At 58.6% G+C, this 19,054-nt stretch overlaps 1 protein-coding gene across 1 annotated transcript; it reads left to right on the forward strand.

The window, feature by feature from the left end:
• The first annotated feature begins 3,108 nt into the window (after positions 1–3,108).
• On the forward strand, positions 3,109–18,330 carry INKA2 (inka box actin regulator 2). The gene is made up of 3 exons (XM_033079942.1): positions 3,109–3,191; positions 15,996–16,214; positions 16,716–18,330. The coding sequence occupies exons 1-3, from the start codon at positions 3,156–3,158 to the stop codon at positions 17,493–17,495; spliced, it is 1,035 nt and encodes a 344-aa protein (XP_032935833.1). The 5' UTR covers positions 3,109–3,155; the 3' UTR covers positions 17,496–18,330.
• The last annotated feature ends 724 nt before the right edge of the window (positions 18,331–19,054 follow it).

Here is a 19,054-nt window from a genome sequence, read left to right on the forward strand (position 1 = left end):
ACGTGCAGGTGGGCTCCTGAATCCTTGGCATGTGCTGAGGGTAAAACGTGGTGTAAGGCAAAACGTGGTGTAAAGTAAAACATAATGTAAGGTAAAAACATGGTGTAAGGTAAAACATGGTGTAAGGTAAAACATGATGTAAGGCAAAATGTGGTGTAAGGTAAAACGTGGTGTAAGGTAAATAATGGTGTAAGGTAAAATATGGTGTAAGGTAAATCATGGTGTAAGGTAAAATATGGTGCAAGGTAAAATATGGTGTAAGGTAAATCATGGTGTAAGGTACATCAAGGTGTAAGATAAAATAAAACATGGTATAACATAAATCATGGAGTAAGGTAAAACATGGTGTAAGGTAAAATATGGTATAAGGTAAATATATGGTGTAATGTAAAATATGGTGTAAGGTAAAATGTGGTGTAAGGTAAATTGTGGTGTAAGGTAAAACATGGTGTAAATTCAGTTTGATCCTTCCCAGAGCCATGGGTGTTGCTGTCCCTGTTGCTGTCAGTGCAATCAGGAGTGGTGCAGGGAGCAGAGCCCGGGTGCTGAGCTGGCCCTGTCCCCCTGTGTGTGACACTGCAGGGGCCTGAAATCAGGAGTGGTGCAGGGAGCAGAGCCCTGGGTGCTGAGCTGGCCCTGTCCCCCCGTGTGTGACACTGCAGGGACCTGAAATCAGGAGTGGTGCAGGGAGCAGACCCCGGGTGCTGAGCTGGCCCTGTCCCCCCATGTGGGACACTGCAGGGGCCTGGCTCATGCCCTGTGCTCAGAACTGCCCGAGCCAGGCCCATTCCAGCTCCTGGGCTCCACCTGGGGCCGTCCAGCCTTCCAGCCTTTCCCTGCTGCCATATGCTGGGATGGGCTCTGGACATCCCCACCCAGCCCAGCCCGTGGGGAGCAGCCAGCTGGCCAGCAAACCCTGCCAGACTTCAGGGAAAACCATGGCTGGGCTGGCTTGGAGTGCAGGGAAGGCTTGAGAGCGGCAAGGACCCGCTGACATCATGGCACAGCCTGCTGGAAGTGACTGGCTGTTTGATAAGGTCATTTCTTTAATAAATTAATATCCTTACTCTGTTCCACAGAGCCTCGCAGAGAGATGCTGTTCCCATGCTGAACAGATGGGAAATGGGAACCCTGAAATGAGTGAAGAGACAGGAAATTCTGACCCATAATAAGCGAGACGCTGGAAGGATCAATAAACTTTAGCTCTGGAGTGGTTCCCAAACACATGTGAAAGGGCACATCACAAATTTCCCATTTCAATTGGATTTCGACACAAAGGTCAGCTTTCCAAAGCACCGAAACTGATTTCGATAAACAAACAAGCAAACAAACCAAATCTTATTACCTTCTATAAAAAATGTTTTCCTCCAAAAAATAATGACCTGGAGAGGCAAAAATTTTAGCCAGTCTTCATGAGATTTATGGGGAAAAATCAAGTAATTATGTTTTTAATCCCAAATCTGAAAGCACAAAGTAGTATTTCTCCTCCTATCAAGTTCTTTAGCATTGCAGAGCAGCTCAGACAAACCTTGTTAAATTATTGCGGGGCACTCAGCATTTATCATCTAAACAACACATTTTGCAAATAAGATGAGAATAATATTTATTTGTGAGAAACACTCAAAACTTCAAACCCTTTCAAACCCAGCGCAGTTATGAAGTCTGATGATCCAGAAATGTTTGTGTTGTTTTTCCCTGCTCGCCTGTCCATCTGTTTGGTGTCCTGTGGTGAGAAGCAATATCAGGGGTTGTTGATGTGAGATAAAAGAGTCCCGGTCTGAGGGGATCCCGCATCCCCCGAGCGCCGGAGTTGTGCAGGTGCTGCTGCAGGAGGGGAAACTTGAGAAAATAAACGCGCTAAAGCACTTCAGCAGCTGTGTGTGCTGTCCCTGTGTCCCCGTGTCCCTGTGTCCCTGTGTCCCTGTGTCCGTGTGTCCGTGTGTCCGTGTGTCCCTGTGTCCCTGTGTCCGTGTGTCCGTGTGTCCCTGTGCTGTCTCTGTGTCCCTGTGTCCCTGTGTCCCTGTGTCCCTGTGCTGTCCCTGTGTCCGTGTCCCTGTTCCTGTCCCTGTCCCATCCCTGTCCCATCCCCGTCCCGGCACCGCCGCATCCCCGGTGCGGGCTCCCCGAGCCCCGGCCACCACCAGCCCAGGGCGAGGACCGAACGGTGTCGCCGCAGCTGGGTGGCTTTGCAATTTCTCCCGATTAAGGCCATGTAGGTTAATCCGTGCTTTTGGTGGTCCGCGTCTGCGGAGCGACGTGCAGAGCCCAGAGCACGACAAACTAAATAAAGCTAAAATAACCGAATAACTTCTGCCGGGAGCTGGGCTAGCTCGGGGGGAGCTGGGCTAGCCCGGGAGGAGCTGGGCTAGCTCGGGGGGAGCTGGGCTAGCTCGGGGGGAGCTGGGCTAGCTCGGGGGGAGCTGGGCTAGCCCGGGAGGAGCTGGGTTGGCTCGAGGGGAGCGGGGCCGGTCCGTGGCGAGCTGGGCTGGCCCGGAGGGAGCTGGGCTGGCTCGGCAGCAGCGCTCGCCGCCTCCAGCAGGGCTGCGGGCTCCGGGGCCGGGCGGGGGGATGCGGCTGCCCCCGCCCCGCTGCTGCACACGCGGCCCCGCCGCCAGCACAGCCAGCATCGCCGGGACCGTCACCAGCACCGCCAGCATCGCCGGGACCGCCGGGACTGCCACCAGCACCGCCAGCACTGCCAGCATCGCCGGGACCGCCACCAGCACCGCCAGCATCACCGGGACCGCCACCAGCACCGCCAGCATCACCGGGACCGCCACCAGCACCGCCAGCATCGCCAGGACCGCCACCAGCACCGCCAGCATCGCCGGGACCGTCACCAGCACCGCCAGCATCGCCGGGACCGCCACCAGCACCGCCAGCATCGCCAGGACCGCCACCAGCACCGCCAGCATCGCCGGGACCGCCACCAGCACCGCCGGGACCGCCGGGACCGCCACCAGCACCGCCGGGACCGCCAGCGCACTGCCCGGCTGCGCCCGTGCCTGCCCCGGACAGACACCGCACAGACACCACATAGACACAGAACAGCCCCGGGACAGCCCCGGGACAGCCCCCGGACAGCCCCCGGACAGCCCCTCTCCCCTCCCCTCCTGTCCCCTCCCTCCCGCGGCGGGGCCGTGCCGAGCCGGGCCATGGAGCAGCACCTGCGGCGCCTGCGGCAGGAGCTGGTAAGGGCCGGGGTCGGGACAGCCGGGGGGCTCGGGGACAGCCGGGGGGGGCTCGGGGACAGCCGGAGGGGCTCGGGGACAGCCGGGGGGGCTCGGGGACAGCGGCGGGGACGGCTCCGGGCTCGGGGCTCGGCGCTGGGAGCGGGGCAGTTCCCGGGGTTGGGTCGGGGCAGCTCCCGGTGTTGGGTCGGGGCAGCTCCCGGGGTTGGGTCGCGGTTCCGCCGCTCCCATCGCCGCCGCTCGGGGTCCGTCCGTCCGTCCGTCTGTCTGTCTGTCCGTCCATCTGTCTGCCTGTCCGTCTGTCTGTCTGTCCGTCTGTCTGTCCGTCTGTCCATGGGAGTGAGCCCGCGGCGGGGCCGTGCGGGGCTTTAGGGACAGGCTGCCAGCGCCGGTCAGGAACCGGAGAAGCAGCACAGAGATGGATGGGAACAACTTTTGGGAATCAAAAAGGCTGCGAAGGGAGCGCGCTGGCACCTCCGGTACCCTGTGAAAACACTTCTGGAATAGGAAAGGCTTTGTCAGAAAGGAGCGGTGTTCTCGCCCTCCTGCTCTCCTGCTCGGGGGGTGGCTCAGAGCCGGGGCTTGCTGGGGCTTGTCCGGCAGCCCCCAGGCACTGCTGGGCTCTGGGGCTGCCTGGGGTGCCGTGGGAGGAGGAACTGATACTTCCCAAAATAGGATTCCAGTGGGTCAGGCTCGGAGCCTGCGTTATCCTGATAAATAGATAATGAGAACAAAAGGGGAAGGCAAGGCAGAGCAGGAGCGGCTGGGGGAAGTTTCTGAATGCGAGCAGCTCCCGCTCTGGGCTCAGAGGAGGCTGATTCCAGCTGGGTTGGTGCTCCCTGGGCTCTGTGCAGTGCCTGCATCGCAGGAAGCGTTCCTGTAACCCCAGCGAGTCCCTGCGGAGCGGGCAGGGTCCGGCTGTGCCAGGGCAGGGTCCAGCTGTGCCAGGGCAGGGTCCGGCTGTGCCCAGGGCAGGGTCCGGCTGTGCCAGGGCACCATTCCAGCTGTGCCCAGGGCACCATTCCAGCTGTGCCAGGGGCAGGATCCAGCTGTGCCCGGAGCAGGGTCCGGTTGTGCCCAGGGCACCATTCCAGCTGTGCCCGGGGCAGGGTCCGGCTGTGCCAGGGCACCATTCCAGCTGTGCCCAGAGCACAATCCCAACTGTGCCCACGGCAGGGTCCGGCTGTGCCCAGGGCAGGGTCCAGTTGTGCCCAGGTCACAATTCCAGCTGTGCTCAGGTCACAATTCCAGCTGTGCCCACGGCAGGGTCCGGCTGTGCCCAGGGCAGGGTCCAGCTGTGCTCAGGGCACCATTCCAGCTGTGCCTGGGTCACAGTTCCAGCTGTGCCTGGGGCAGGGTCCGGCTGTGCCCAGGGCAGGGTCCAGTTGTGCCCAGGGCACCATTCCAGCTGTGCCTGGGTCACAGTTCCAGCTGTGCCTGGGGCAGGGTCCGGCTGTGCCCAGGGCAGGGTCCAGTTGTGCCCAGGGCACCATTCCAGCTGTGCCCAGGTCACAGTTCCAGCTGTGCCCGGGGCACCATTCCAGCTGTGCTCAGGGCACCATTCCAGCTGTGCCTGGGTCACAGTTCCAGCTGTGCCTGGCAGGATCAGCCCTGCAGAGCCCCGTGCTCCTCCAGGCTCCGCTGCCTTGTGAAACACGGGCTGGGCCAGTGGCCTTTCACCCTCCATAAATGTGGCAGCAGTGACATTTAACCTGCTGGCGTTCCCAGTGTTTCCCCAGCAAACGCAGGAGGTGAAAGACAAACTAAAACAAAGGAAAATGGGAGTCACTGGTGTGCTGTGCAGCGAGTGTGATGAATGAAACACAAACTGCAAACTGGACATCTGCAGAGTAACCTGAGAGTGACTGAAAATCTGACTGGGTCAGGAAGTGAGATGGGAGAAGGAATAACTTCAGAAGAACGTCCTAGGAATAAGGTTCCTAAATCAGTGTTTTGTCTTCCAACCAAATCAGTTTTGTTATCTGAGCAGTATTTTTGTAGACGAGCCTAAACATTGCACCTCTGAGTCCAAAACATTCCTGGTTTGTGGTGCAGAATAAAACTTCTGAAGAGTCAATATATTCACAGAAAGGCAGATCCCTCACATAATGTGAAAGCCAGGAAAAAACATATTTTAAATGAGAAAATTCTGGCTTTATTCAGTCCTTGCTATAATGCAGGAATTGATTTTTTTCAATTGTAGTAATGTGACAGTTTTTTTTATATTAATAAACCATGGCTTAGCCTGGCATAAGGCTGTGTGAGTGCTTGGCTGAAGGAGCTGGGAAGGAACAGGCAGTTGTCCCCTGTGACTTGCCTGACTGCAGCCTGGGTCTCCATACATTTGGTTTCCACCATTCGTTCCCCTCCCACCGCCCAGATTTTGTTACTCAGACTTTCAGACTTCCTTTCACACGGGTTCTCCCGGGATCCAGCAGCTGTGAGCGGGACAGAGCCGGGGTCAGCTCCTCCAGCTGCTCCAGCTGCAGGCTGGCTGGGAGAGGAGCAATTGGAACAGCCCTCGGTGTGTCCTGAGCAGCAACAGCTTGGGAAAGTCAGTTCTGTCCCTGCAGCCTGGAATGAGCACAGATTAATGTTTGTGTGCAGAGCAGCTCAGGGGACAGCTGGGCCCGTCTGCAGCTCGGGCGCTGGGAGCTGGGAGCTGGGACTGGGGCTGGGACTGGAGCTGGGAACTGGGACTGGGAGGTGGGACTGGGAGCTGGGAACTGGGACTGGGAGCTGGGATTGGGACTGGAACTGGGACTGGGACTGGGAGCTGGGACTGGGACTGGGACTGGGAGCTGGGACTGGGAGCTGGGACTGGGAGCTGGGAACTGGGACTGGGAGCTGGGATTGGGACTGGAACTGGGACTGGAGCTGGGACTGGGACTGGAACTGGGACTGGGAGCTGGGACTGGGAGCTGGAGCTGGGACTGGGAGCTGGGAACTGGGACTGGGAGCTGGGACTGGGAGCTGAAGCTGGGACTGGGAGCTGAGAACTGGGAGATGGGACTGGGAGCTGGAGCTGGGAGTGGGACTGGGAGCTGGAGCTGGAGCTGGGACTGGGAGCTGGAGCTTGGCTCTGGAGCTGGGACTGGGAGCTGGGACTGGGAGCTGGGACTGGGAGCTGGAGCTGGAGCTTGGCTCTGGAGCTGGGACTGGGAGCTGGAGCTGGAGCTGGGACTGGGAGCTGAAGCTGGGACTGGGAGCTGGAGCTGGAGCTGGGCTCTGGAGCTGGGACTGGGAGCTGGGAGCTGGGCTCTGGAGCTGGGCTCTGGAGCTGGGCTCTGGAGCTGGAGCTGGGCTCTGGAGCTGCTGCTCTGCCCCTGCCCAGCCGTGGGTGCACCAGAGCCAGGGCAGGCACGGTGACAGTGGCTTTGGCACTGCAGCCAGTGGGCAGCTGAGAGGGGCACAGGGGAGTCCAGCCCTGGGATCCCCCGGGTTCAGAGCACTCCAAGCTGGGCTGTGCCCAGAGCTGTGCAGGGAGGTTCTGCAGAGCTCCCTCTGTGAGCAGCCAGGCTTTGTGGGGCTGCTCAGCGGCACACAGCAAGGTTACAGACGGGCCCATTAGCAGAAGTTTAGTTTGTGTCAGTGCCAGCAGCCTCTGGTTTGGTAAAGCAGAATTCTGGCCAGTTTTGAGGAGGGGGTTTTGTCACAGGGTAGTGGATGTTGGCCCAGCTCCCAGTTCCCAAGGAAGGGTTATCATCCAGTGCAACTCAATCCCCCACCAGTGTGAGATAGGAGGATTCCAGCTCTGTTTTTTCTTCCCCTTGCTTTGTTTATTAAAGACATGTTTAATTGCTTGGGCTGCTGGCCCTGTGTCAGCTGTGCCACACGAGTCAGGGAGCAGCGAGGTCTGGGCATTTCCCTGCTCTCCCCATTTCCTCTGGGAAAGCTGTGCCAGGGCTCCCAGGATGAATCTGACCCCTTTCAGTCAGAGAGGGAGAGATCTCCTGCTCCAGCCGCGTGTTTTCCATTGTAAGCTGATCGTTTCTGGCATGTGTGCCGTCCCTTTGATTGGAATTCATTCAGAAGCTTCCACGTGCAAATGCTGCAGCCAGGAGAGCCTCAGCTGACACAGCCATTCATGGTGGCACCAGGGCCAGGAGCCTTTCCTGGGCAGCTCTCTGCCCCCCAGCCCAGGCAGGAAATATTTCAGACCCCTGGGTTCACGGACACTGGGGCTGGTGGGAGCACTGCTCTGGGCTCTGCTGATGGAATCAGCTGTGCCTCTGCCCTGCTGTCATCTGTCCTTGCAGTGGCAGTTGTGAAATGAGCCCCAGAGCTCGGGAATGTGCCGTTCATGCAATTAATCCCCATCCTCCAAGCCCTTGGGGCTGCATGGGAATCTGCAAACGCCGTCCTGAGGCACAGCAGAGCTCCCCCAGTCCCAGCAGAGCTGTGCCCGCTGCCTGGGCACGGAGCGTTGTCTCAGGAGGATCAGATTGGGCAGGAGTTGGCACAGAGGGGATGGCACAGAGCATTGTCCCAGGAGGATCAGACTGAGCAGGAATTGTGGTGAGGGGCTGGCACAGAGTCTCAGGAGGATCACACTGAGCAGGAATTGGCACAGAGGGGTGGCACAGAGCATTGTCCCAGGAGGATCAGACTGAGCAGGAGTTGGCACAGAGGGGATGGCACAGAGTCTCAGGAGGATCAGACTGAGCAGGAGTTGTGGTGAGGGGATGGCACAGAGCATTGTCCCAGGAGGATCACATTGAGCAGGGGTTGGCACAGAGGGGTGGCACTGAGTCCCAGGAGGATCACATTGAGCAGGGGTTGGCACAGAGGGGTGGCACTGAGTCCCAGGAGGATCACATTGAGCAGGAGTTGGCACAGAGGGGTTTTGTGCCGTGCCCATGCTGCTCACTGCCCCTGCACTCACACACCAGCACAGCAGCAGCATCCCCTGGGCTGGGGCTCCTCTGCAGGTTGAATCAATGTTTGTTTTCTGCCTGGGGATGGTGGCCATGGGCAGATCTGGCTGGCACGTTGGGTTTTGAGGCTGCAGCACACGGGGGGCACAGCCCCGTCAGCTGTGCTTGGTGTTTCAGGTGAATCCAGGACATAGCTGGGCTTCCTTCTGGGAGGAAAAGTGTTGAAGTCACCACTGACTTAAGCTTTTAATGTTCTCTCTGCACATTTGTCATAAATGCACCGAATTACTGAGTTTGATAGAGTCTGACTCCCTTCTTACATTAATTTATGTCCTGCTAGACAATGTTTCTTGCTATGAATATCCTGCAGGAATAGAACATTGGGTCCGAGTGAGAAACGCAGCCAATTATTTTTGCTCTTTGTGTCACCCTGGGTCCTGTTCTGTGGCTGTGCCAGGCTCTGAGGAGCTGCTGTGTTTTCCCAGCTCTGGTGCTGAGCAGTCTGGGGGCACTGAGGGTCTGCAGTCACTGCCCCAATCCTGGGGGTCTGCAGTCACTGAGGGTCTGCACTCACTGCCCCAATCCTGGGGGTCTGCAGTCACTGCCCCAATCCTGGGGGTCTGCAATCACTGGGGGTCTGCAATCACTGCCCCAGCCCTGGGGGTCTGCAGTCACTGCCCCAGCTCTGGGGATCTGCAGTCACTGCCCCAATCCTGGGGGTCTGCAGTCACTGCCCCAATCCTGGGGGTCTGCACTCACTGCCCCAATCCTGGGGGTCTGCAGGCACTGCCCCAATCCTGGGGGTCTGCAGGCACTGCCCCAATCCTGGGGGTCTGCAGGCACTGCCCCAATCCTGGGGGTCTGCAGGCACTGCCCCAATCCTGGGGGTCTGCAATCACTGCCCCAATCCTGGGGGTCTGCAGTCACTGAGGGTCTGCAGTCACTGCCCCAGCCCTGGGGGTCTGCAGTCACTGCCCCAGCCCTGGGGGTCTGCAGGCACTGAGGGTCTGCAGTCACTGCCCCAATCCTGGGGGTCTGCAGGCACTGCCCCAGCTCTGGGGGTCTGCAGTCACTGCCCCAGCTCTGGGGGTCTGCAGTCACTGCCCCAATCCTGGGGGTCTGCAGGCACTGCCCCAGCCCTGGGGGTCTGCAGGCACTGCCCCAGCCCTGGGGGTCTGCAGTCACTGCCCCAATCCTGGGGGTCTGCACTCACTGCCCCAATCCTGGGGGTCTGCAGGCACTGCCCCAATCCTGGGGGTCTGCAGGCACTGCCCCAGCCCTGGGGTCTGCAGTCACTGCCCCAATCCTGGGGGTCTGCAGTCCCTGGGAGCAGCTCTGGGGCTCTGTGCTGCTGCAGAACCCGCCCTGGCTCACTCTGGGCTGCTGAGCAGGGCCACAGGGGTGGGTGGGTGCTGTCACAGGACCCATCCCGTGCTGTTCTGGGGGAAGGTGCAGAGGAGTGACTTGGCAGCAGATGTCCTGCAGGGATCTCTGGGGAGGGAAGGCAGCATGGGCTTTGTCCTCTGGGTTATTTCCAGAGCACCTAAAGATGAGGATGGATTTTTTCAGACTCCCAGCTTCACATAACCAGGAGTGTTAAAGAGCAGATTGCCAGGTAGCTGAAAACTGGGCTGAGAAGTGACACTGAGCCATCGTTTCAGTGGCCATCGAGGCCTGTGCTCCCTCTTACCCTTGGGTTGTGAGTAAAGGTCTGAAGATTGGAGTTATTTTTGGCCCATTTTTATCCTGGCTGAGGAGAATTAATTTTTCTGATTTGCCTTTAAACGTAGGGAGTGATTGGGAAGCACAGAACAATGTCCTTGCAGAGGGAAGGAAGGTGGATAATGGGGTGATGGGAGCCTTTCATGGGTGTTTCATGTTCACATCTGCCTAGGATCTATTTAAATTGTTCTGAGGGGGAGTCTCTGGTTCACTTTCAGCATCCTTCCTCTTCCAGATGAACTGTGAGCTCACCCTTAGCATCCTCTTGTGCACCTAACATACCCTGGGAGCTGAAAGAGAGACCTGAAATGGCTGTGATGAAATGCAAGGACTGAAAGAGAGCTGCAGGGCCCTGGCATGCTCCAGGGGAGGCAGAGGAGGGTGGCAGTGGGGCTGGAGGCAGCTCTGTGTGAGCTGTGCAAGGCTGTGCCCAGCCACTGCTGCAGGAGATTAATCCAGTTAGTGACCCAAAGGAAAACACAGACACAATATGGTCAGCTCAGCACTTCTGAAATCATTTCAGTCTCTATTATGTCATCTGCTTTAAATACCAATTGTTTGGTGCTGGCTCTGTTGCCCATCAGAACTATTATTAAGAACTATTTGCCATTTGTTCTTTCCTGTGCTCTTAGCAATAACTTCCTCCCTGTGCATTTCTCTACCTAAGAGCTGGACATCTGTCTTCCTCTGTGACAAACACACTCAGGGCTCTTCTCCTGGGCTTTTCCTGTCCACCAGCAGCACCAAGCTCTGCTGGGCAGGGGATGTGTGGGGATGCAGCTCTGGATCCCTGGGGATGGGTGCTGAGAGCTCAGGGAAGGGAGGAGTTAACAGGAAAACATCAGAACCTGCAGGGCTGGGGAGAGCTGATTTACCTGGGAGGGAAAATCTCCCTGGGCTGGGGATGTGAGGCAGAGTTTGATGAAATGGCAGTGAGCTGGAGGAGGCTCCTTGGGACAGGCTCTGCTGCTGTGTCAGTGCTGGATCACGGATTTCAGCTCTGTGGAGCACTTTGGTTCTTGTTTGGGTTGTTTTGGGGAGGGAGAGGCTCCCTTGCAGAGCAGTGGTGCCTTTGCTGCTCAGGATGTGCCTTTGCAGTGCAAAATCCACTCTGTGTGTGAGCTCTGGCAGTTCTTGTGTTCCCCCCATGCTGGACATTCCCTGATGATCGTTTGAAAGTGGAATTTTGAATTCTGCACTTTGGTTTTCAGTGCTCAGGGTGTGAGTGGTTTGGATGAGCTTTGCTGTGGAGCAGCACTGGGGCAGAGCTGCCTGGCCCACACCTGCCCAGGAGCTCTGAGCCAGGTAATTCCTCAGTGCTGGAGGAAGGAGCCTCTCCCATCCCATCCCAGGCACTGAGGGGAGCACAGCCCTGTGAGTACTTGTCTTGCTTTAAAAGGCATGAGTTGGCTTGTGCAGAATTAGACATAATTTTTTTCATGCCAATTTTTAGGGATTGCAAAAGTTTTGAGAACAATGAGATCCAGTTTGAGGCATCTGATTTCTACCTGGTTTATAGAGATAGGTTTGGCTCTAAGGGAGCTTTTTTTGGAAGCAGAGAAGCCAAATAAGCACTTGTGTTGAGGGGCAGAGTGTGCAGGGCTGGGTCTGGCAGCGCTGCCCCTGCTCTGCCCTGCAGCCCCACTGAGCCCACAGCCCTGGGGTTTGCTCCAGAGCATCTGAATCAGCCTGCACAGCCCTGGGGTTTGCTCCAGAGATCTGAACCAGCCTGCACAGCCCTGGGGTTTGCTCCAGAGATCTGAGCCAGCCTGCACAGCCCTGGGGTTTGCTCCAGGTCATCCTGAGCCAGCCTGCACAGCCCTGGGGTTTGCTCCAGGTCATCCTGAGCCAGCCTGCACAGCCCTGGGGTTTGCTCCAGAGATCTGAGCCAGCCTGCACAGCCCTGGGGTTTGCTCCAGAGCACCCTGAGCCAGCCTGCACAGCCCTGGGGTTTGCTCCAGAGCACCCTGAGCCAGCCTGCACAGCCCTGGGGTTTGCTCCAGAGATCTGAGCCAGCCTGCACAGCCCTGGGGTTTGCTCCAGAGCACCCTGAGCCAGCCTGCACAGCCCTGGGGTTTGCTCTAGGGCATCCCTGAGCCAGCCTGCACAGCCCTGGGTTTGCTCTAGGGCATCCTGAGCCAGCCTGCACAGCCCTGGGGTTTGCTCTAGGGCATCCTGAGCCAGCCTGCACAGCCCTGGGGTTTGCTCCAGAGCATCCTGAGCCAGCCTGCACAGCCCTGGGGTTTGCTCCAGAGATCTGAGCCAGCCTGCACAGCCCTGGGGTTTGCTCCAGAGAGCTGAACCAGCCTGCACAGCCCTGGGGTTTGCTCTAGGGCATCCTGAGCCAGCCTGCACAGCCCTGGGGTTTGCTCCAGGGCATCCTGAGCCAGCCTGCAGCCCTGGGGTTTGCTCCAGGGCATCCTGAGCCAGCCTGCACAGCCCTGGGGTTTGCTCCAGAGCATCCTGAGCCAGCCTGCACAGCCCTGGGGTTTGCTCCAGAGATCTGAGCCAGCCTGCACAGTCCTGGGGTTTGCTCCAGGGCATCCTGAGCCAGCCTGCACAACCCTGGGGTTTGCTCTAGGGCATCCCTGAGCCAGCCTGCACAGCCCTGGGTTTGCTCTAGGGCATCCTGAGCCAGCCTGCACAGCCGCAGGGCACGGCCCCAGCAGGGTCAGGGTCCCTCTGCTCCACATGGGGATCTTTGGGGATCTTTGGGGATCCCTGGGGCTCTCTGGGGCTCTCAGAGGAGCTGGGGAGAGCTGAGATCTCAAGAAGGAGAGGCTGCCAGTTGGACACTGGGGAAGGTTCCTTTTCCCTCCAGAACTTTCTTTCCAAGGTGAATGCTCTGGATTGCAGGTGGGTGGAATCCAAGCCCCGCGGGCTGTTTGGTCACCAGGCAGTGACTTCACTTTGGGCTGGGCTTCCCTCGCTCTCCAGCTCAGTAAAAGTCTGAGCAGATACCATGAGGAGCAAAAGATAAAGCAGAGGGGGTTGCTTTGCTTCAGTTTTTAACTTGCACAACCCGAAATTGCAGCAGTGTTTGCCAGCAGAGTTAAAGTCTCAGGGTGTTGAAAACTCAATTGCTGCTGGTGGGATTCACATTGCCAGAGGGACCCTGGGGTGGCACTGACCCTGCCAGGGGGGACAGCGGGGTCACAGCCCCACCTCAGCCATCCCCAGAGGACAGAGAACATCCCCTGTGCTGTCCCAGCCCTTCAGGCTCCCCAGGCTGGCACTGGCTGCAGCTTTGGCAGCCCCAGCTCCTTTGTGCTCAGCTCTGGTCCTGCCGGGCTCTGCTGTGAGGAGTGAGCGCTGCCAGCCCTGCCAGGGAAGGGTTAAAGTCCCATCCTGGGCAGCTCAGTGAGGCCTGGGGACAGGACAGGTGCCCAGGCTGTGATCCCAGGACAGGACAGGTGTCCAGGTTGTGATCCCAGCCCAGGTTATGATCCCAGCCCAGGTTATGATCCCAGCCCAGGGTGTGATCCCAGCCCAGGTTGTGATCCCAGGAGAGGACAGGTACCCAGGTTGTGATCCCAGCCCAGGTTATGATCCCAGCCCAGGGTGTGATCCCAGCCCAGGCTAATCCCAGCCCAGGTTATGATCCCAGCCCAGGTTATGATCCCAGCCCAGGTTGTGATCCCAGCCCAGGACAGGTGCCCAGGGTGTGATCCCAGCCCAGGTTGTGATCCCAGCCCAGGTTATGATCCCAGCCCAGGTTGTGATCCCAGCCCAGGTTGTGATCCCAGCCCAGGACAGGTGCCCAGGGTGTGATCCCAGCCCAGGGTGTGATCCCAGCCCAGGTTATGATCCCAGCCCAGGTTGTGATCCCAGCCCAGGACAGGTGCCCAGGGTGTGATCCCAGCCCAGGTTGTGATCCCAGCCCAGGTTATGATCCCAGCCCAGGTTGTGATCCCAGCCCAGGACAGGTGCCCAGGGTGTGATCCCAGCCCAGGTTATGATCCCAGCCCAGGTTATGATCCCAGCCCAGGCTGATCCCAGCCCAGGGCAGGACCCTGCGCTCCCCAGGGTGCAATTTCTGCACGGGGGGATTTGGTGGGAAGTGGCCAATGAGGGGCCAAGCTCCTCCAAATCCAGCTTTTCCCAAAGCCCAGATAAAGCAGACTGCCGTTAATGAGGCAAGAAGGGCTGGGAGGAGCAGTGTGGCAGCAGATCTGAGAGGTGAGGTGGCAGTTCTGTCTGAGGCTGCAGCTGGGACAGTGTTTGCACTTGTGCAGATGCTGGAACTGGGACATTTGCACTTGTGCAGGCGCTGGAATTGGGACATAATTTGCAGCAGGAGTTTATTTGCTGGTGTTCAGCAGTGCCATAGCTGCAGGCTCTGCGTGGTGATTCAGGAAGCTGAGCAGAGATTTTCTGTAGCTGCGTGCTCACTCCGGGTGACAAACGAGTTTCTTGAGAGGAAAGCTCTGGAAAATGATGGTAAGCTGCTGGTGAGTTTAGTTTTAGGTTCTGGGGTTTGAAATGGGGGTTTGTGGTCAGACACTTTGTGGTTGAGCAGTTTCTATTTAGAGCTGGGTTGTCACAGGTTCCTGGTGGCTGCTCCTTCTCAATGCTCAGAGATGGAAATAGAGCAAGAAATTGAACCAGCTCAGTTCAGATGAAGGAGATGCAGAAAATAAAGCTTGGTAATGTAAAGCTGAACATAAGGAAAAAATAAAAAGCTGGCTTTTTTCACTCTGATCTCGAGATCTGTGCTGTACAAGAGGTGGTGATGAGCATTGCAGGTGGCAGCGTAGGCTGAGCTTCCCTGGGCTGGGAAATCTCTGCTGCAAACCCCCCAGGGCAGAGAGCCCAGCCCAGCCCGGCCCTGGCAGCCCCTCTGTGCCTCCCCTCCTGCTAAAATAGAGCAGGGGCAGCTGCTGGCGAGGGGAGCCCTCGGGGGCTGCTTGGGAACCTGATCCAGATCCTGCAGGACACAGGGAAGGGGGAGCTGGAAGCTCTGCAGAATTACTTGCTTTATTTTAAGCCTGGTGTAGGAAGTTCAGTCTTTGTGGTGAGGTTCAGGGATGAAGCAGAACTGGTGCTGAAGGTGCTGGGCTGGGAATCAAGGAATTCCTGGTTGAATGTAAGTCATCCTAGAGCTGTTGGTGTTCTGTGCAAAATGTCCAGTGCAGTGAAATGTGTTTGGTTGTGCCAGCTCTGAGCTGAAGATGTGTTATGGGGTAACAACTTAATTCTTCCTGGGGTTTATTTTTAATCTACTTGAGCACTTCAGGTAAAGCAGCAAGGCTCTGTTCTGGCTCCTGATTTCAGCTGGTGACAGGGCACAAAGGACTCAAAAGCATGAGAATATTCTAAAGGTGGCAGCAACCAAAACCATTCATAATTCTACACCTTGGGCTTCTGCCAAGCAATTGATGGAAACTCAGACTCTTTATTTGTGTTGTCAGGTCAAACAATCCACTTCTGTCAGCTCCTCTTAGAAAAATCCTAGAAAACTGTAAAGAAACTCAGAGTGCTGCTGGCTGAGGTGGATGCAGTGAGGTGGGGGGGTCAGCACAGAGGGGTCAGCATGGAGGGGACAGCACGGAGGGGTCAGCACAGAGGGGTCAGCACAGAGGGGTCAGCACGGAGGGGTCAGCACGGAGGGGTCAGCACGGAGGGGTCAGCACGGAGGGGACAGCAAGGATAGGTCAGCACAGAGGGGTCAGCACAGAGGGGTCAGCACAGAGGGGTCAGCACAGAGGGGTCAGCATGGAGGGGTCAGCACAGAGGGGTCAGCACAGAGGGGTCAGCATGGAGGGGACGGCCCAGTGAGCCCTGCTGGGCTGCCCCTGGTGCTGCTGTCCTGTCCTGGGACAGTGACACTGACCCCCTGTCCTACCCTGGGACAGTGACACTGACCCCTGTCCTGTCCTGGGGACACTGACCCCTGTCCTGGGACACTGACCCCTGACCCCTGTCCTGTCCTGGGGACACTGACCCCTGTCCTGGGACACTGACACTGACCCCCTGTCCTACCCTGGGACAGTGTCACTGACCCCTGTCCTGGGGACACTGACACTGACCCCCTGTCCTGCCCTGGGACAGTGTCACTGACCCCTGTCCTACCCTGACCCCCTGCCCTGACCCCTGTCTTGTCCTGGGGACGCTGACCCCTGTCCTGGGGATGCTGACCCCTGTCCTGGGGATGCTGACCCCTGTCCTGGGGATGCTGACCCCTGACCCCTGTTTGTCCCCGCAGCTGTCCATGAAGGAGGTGGGGGACGGGCTGCAGCAGCAGATGAACTCCATGATGGGCGCCCTGCAGGAGCTGAAGCTGCTGCAGCTGCAGACGGCCCTGGAGCAGCTGGACCTGGCCGGGCAGCGCAGCCCCCCGGAGCAGCGGCGGTGCAGGGGACACACGGACACGGGACACACGGACAGGGGACACACGGACAGGGGACACACGGACACAGTGCTGGACAGGGGACACACGGACACGGGACACACGGACAGGGGACACATGGACAGGGGACACACGGACAGGGGACACACGGACACGGGACACACGGACACAGTGCCAGACAGGGGACACACGGACAGGGGACACACGGACACGGGACACACGGACACAGTGCCAGACAGGGGACACACGGACAGGGGACACACGGACACGGGACACACGGACACAGGACACACGGACACAGTGCCGGATAGGGGACACACGGACATGGGACACACGGACAGGGGACACATGGACAGGGGACACACGGACATGGGACACACGGACAGGGGACACACGGACACAGTGCTGGACAGGGGACACACGGACAGGGGACACATGGACACAGTGCTGGACAGGGGACACATGGACAGGGGACACACGGACAAGGGACACACGGACAGGGGACACATGGACTTGGGACACAGCATGGACACAGTGCTGGACACAGGACACACAGACAGGGGATGCATGGACAAGGGACACAGCATGGACACAGTGCTGGACAGGGGACACACGGACAGGGGACAGATGGACACAGGACACATGGACAGGGCACACCCAGGGGAGGCTCAGGGACGCTGCCCCATGCCCTGGCCGCCCGCCCTGCCCCGTGGCAGTGCCCTGGCACACGCCGGGTGCCCTGCAGCCGCCGGGCCGGGCTCGTGTCCCCCTGCAGGAGCTGTCCCTGTCCCCAGCGCAGAGGAGCACAGCCAGCCCTGGGCGCTGCAGGCCGGCAGCCAGGGCACGGCTGGGGGGTGGCTGCTGTGCCAGGAGTGCCCGGGCTGTGACGATGGCCACGACTGGACATCATCCCTGATGTCCCAGAGCAGGAACCGGCAGCCGCTGGTGCTGGGGGACAACGTCTTTGCAGACCTGGTGGGGAACTGGCTGGACCTGCCCGAGCTGGACAAGAAGGGGGACAGGAGCGAGGCCCTGTCCTCCAGCAGGTCCCAGGAGCTGTGCAGGAAGTTCTCCCTCACCGCCAACATCTTCAAGAAGTTCCTGAGGAGCGTGCGGCCGGACCGGGAGCGGCTGCTCAAGGAGAAGCCCTGCTGGCTTCCCCCCGAGGACAAGCACATCTCCAAGAGGCCCAAAAAGATCAGCAAGCTCAAGGGGACGTTTTACCTGCCCCTGCAGAGCCGTGCCAGCAAAGCAGAGAGGGGTCCCAGGGCAGAGAGCCGCGGGGAGCGCCCCAGAGCCGGCACCAGGGACTTCGGGCAGGCAGGGTTTGACATCAACACGGCCGTGTGGGTCTGAGCCCTGCTCTGCACTCCACACCCGGCAGGAGCTGAGCTCAGACCCTCCTGAGCTCCCACGGGGACAGAGGAGTCCTGCAGAGCATCCTGCAGCCTTCCCTCGCTGCACATGGAAGGTTCTGGAGAACCATGGCTCCAGGGGCTGCCTGAGCTGCAGCCCCACCTGGGGACACCTCTGGGGACTGGTTGTGGCAGAAATAATCTGAATCCTTAGCAGCTTTAGGGGGAGAGGTGCCACAGGTGCTGCTGCCAGGCCCATCCCATCATCTGCAGCTCAGCAGCTGCAGCACAAAGCCCACGGCGTGCATGAGTGTGTGTGAGTGTGCAAATATACATATATCTATAGTTTTGTTAAAAAAATCTATTCCTGCTCGTGTGCACTTGAACCTGAGTTACAAACCAGGCATCCCAAGCCTTGTACCTGAAGCACTTGTTATTTAAATGGGAAGAAATGTTTGAATTTATGAGACTTGAACAATCCCTGAGTGGGGGCAATCCCCCACCTTTGGGGGTTTCCCCTTGAGCTGCATCCCTGGTGCTCTCCCAGCATCTCTCCCTCCCCTCCCAGTCAAAGCAGGGCACACAAGGCTCCTTTCAGGGCTCTGTGACCCGGGGGTCTCGGTGGGTTTGCTCCTCTCCCCTCCCCTGGTCCCTGTGGATCACTCCAGGTCCAGCACTGCTGGAGTTTATTGTTGGATTTTCACCAGGTGCAAAGTTCAGTCCCCATTTCTTGTTGTGTTCCCTGTTGCTGTTGTACAAACCTGGACAGAACCGAGTTCTTCAGTGTCCGACTCTGTGAGAGTTTCCAATAATAAAGTGGGATCGGTCTGGTCTCCCCTGGGGACACCCTGGCTCTGCTCTCTCACTCTGGGCATTTCTCTGGCTGCTCCCAGCTGGGATCAGGCGGGCTGGGGAGCAGCCAGGGGAGTTTCCATTCAAGGAGAGGTTGTGATCACAGCAGAGCTCCCTGCTGAGGTGCCAGCCCTGCTCCAGGGGCACAGCCCAGAGCCTCAGGGCTCCTTCAGCCTCCTCACCCACCCATCCATCCTCCTCCTCACCCATCCATCCTCCTCCTCACCCATCCATCCTCCTCCTCCTCACCCATCCATCCTCCTCCTCCTCACCCACCCATCCTCCTCCTCCTCACCCACCCATCCTCCTCCTCCTCACCCATCCATCCTCCTCACCCATCCTCCTCCTCCTCCTCACCCATCCATCCTCCTCACCCATCCATCCTCCTCCTCCTCACCCATCCATCCTCCTCCTCCTCACCCATCCATCCTCCTCCTCCTCACCCATCCATCCTCCTCCTCACCCATCCTCATCCTCCTCCTCACCCATCCATCCTCCTCCTCCTCACCCATCCATCCTCCTCCTCCTCACCCATCCATCCTCCTCCTCCTCACCCATCCATCCTCCTCCTCACCCATCCATCCTCCTCCTCCTCACCCATCCATCCTCCTCCTCCTCACCCATCCATCCTCCTCCTCACCCATCCATCCTCCTCCTCCTCACCCATCCTCCTCCTCCTCACCCATCCTCATCCTCCTCCTCCTCACC

The sequence above is a fragment of the Catharus ustulatus genome, chromosome 25 (genome assembly GCF_009819885.2).
Source record: "Catharus ustulatus isolate bCatUst1 chromosome 25, bCatUst1.pri.v2, whole genome shotgun sequence".
NCBI lineage: Eukaryota > Metazoa > Chordata > Aves > Passeriformes > Turdidae > Catharus > Catharus ustulatus.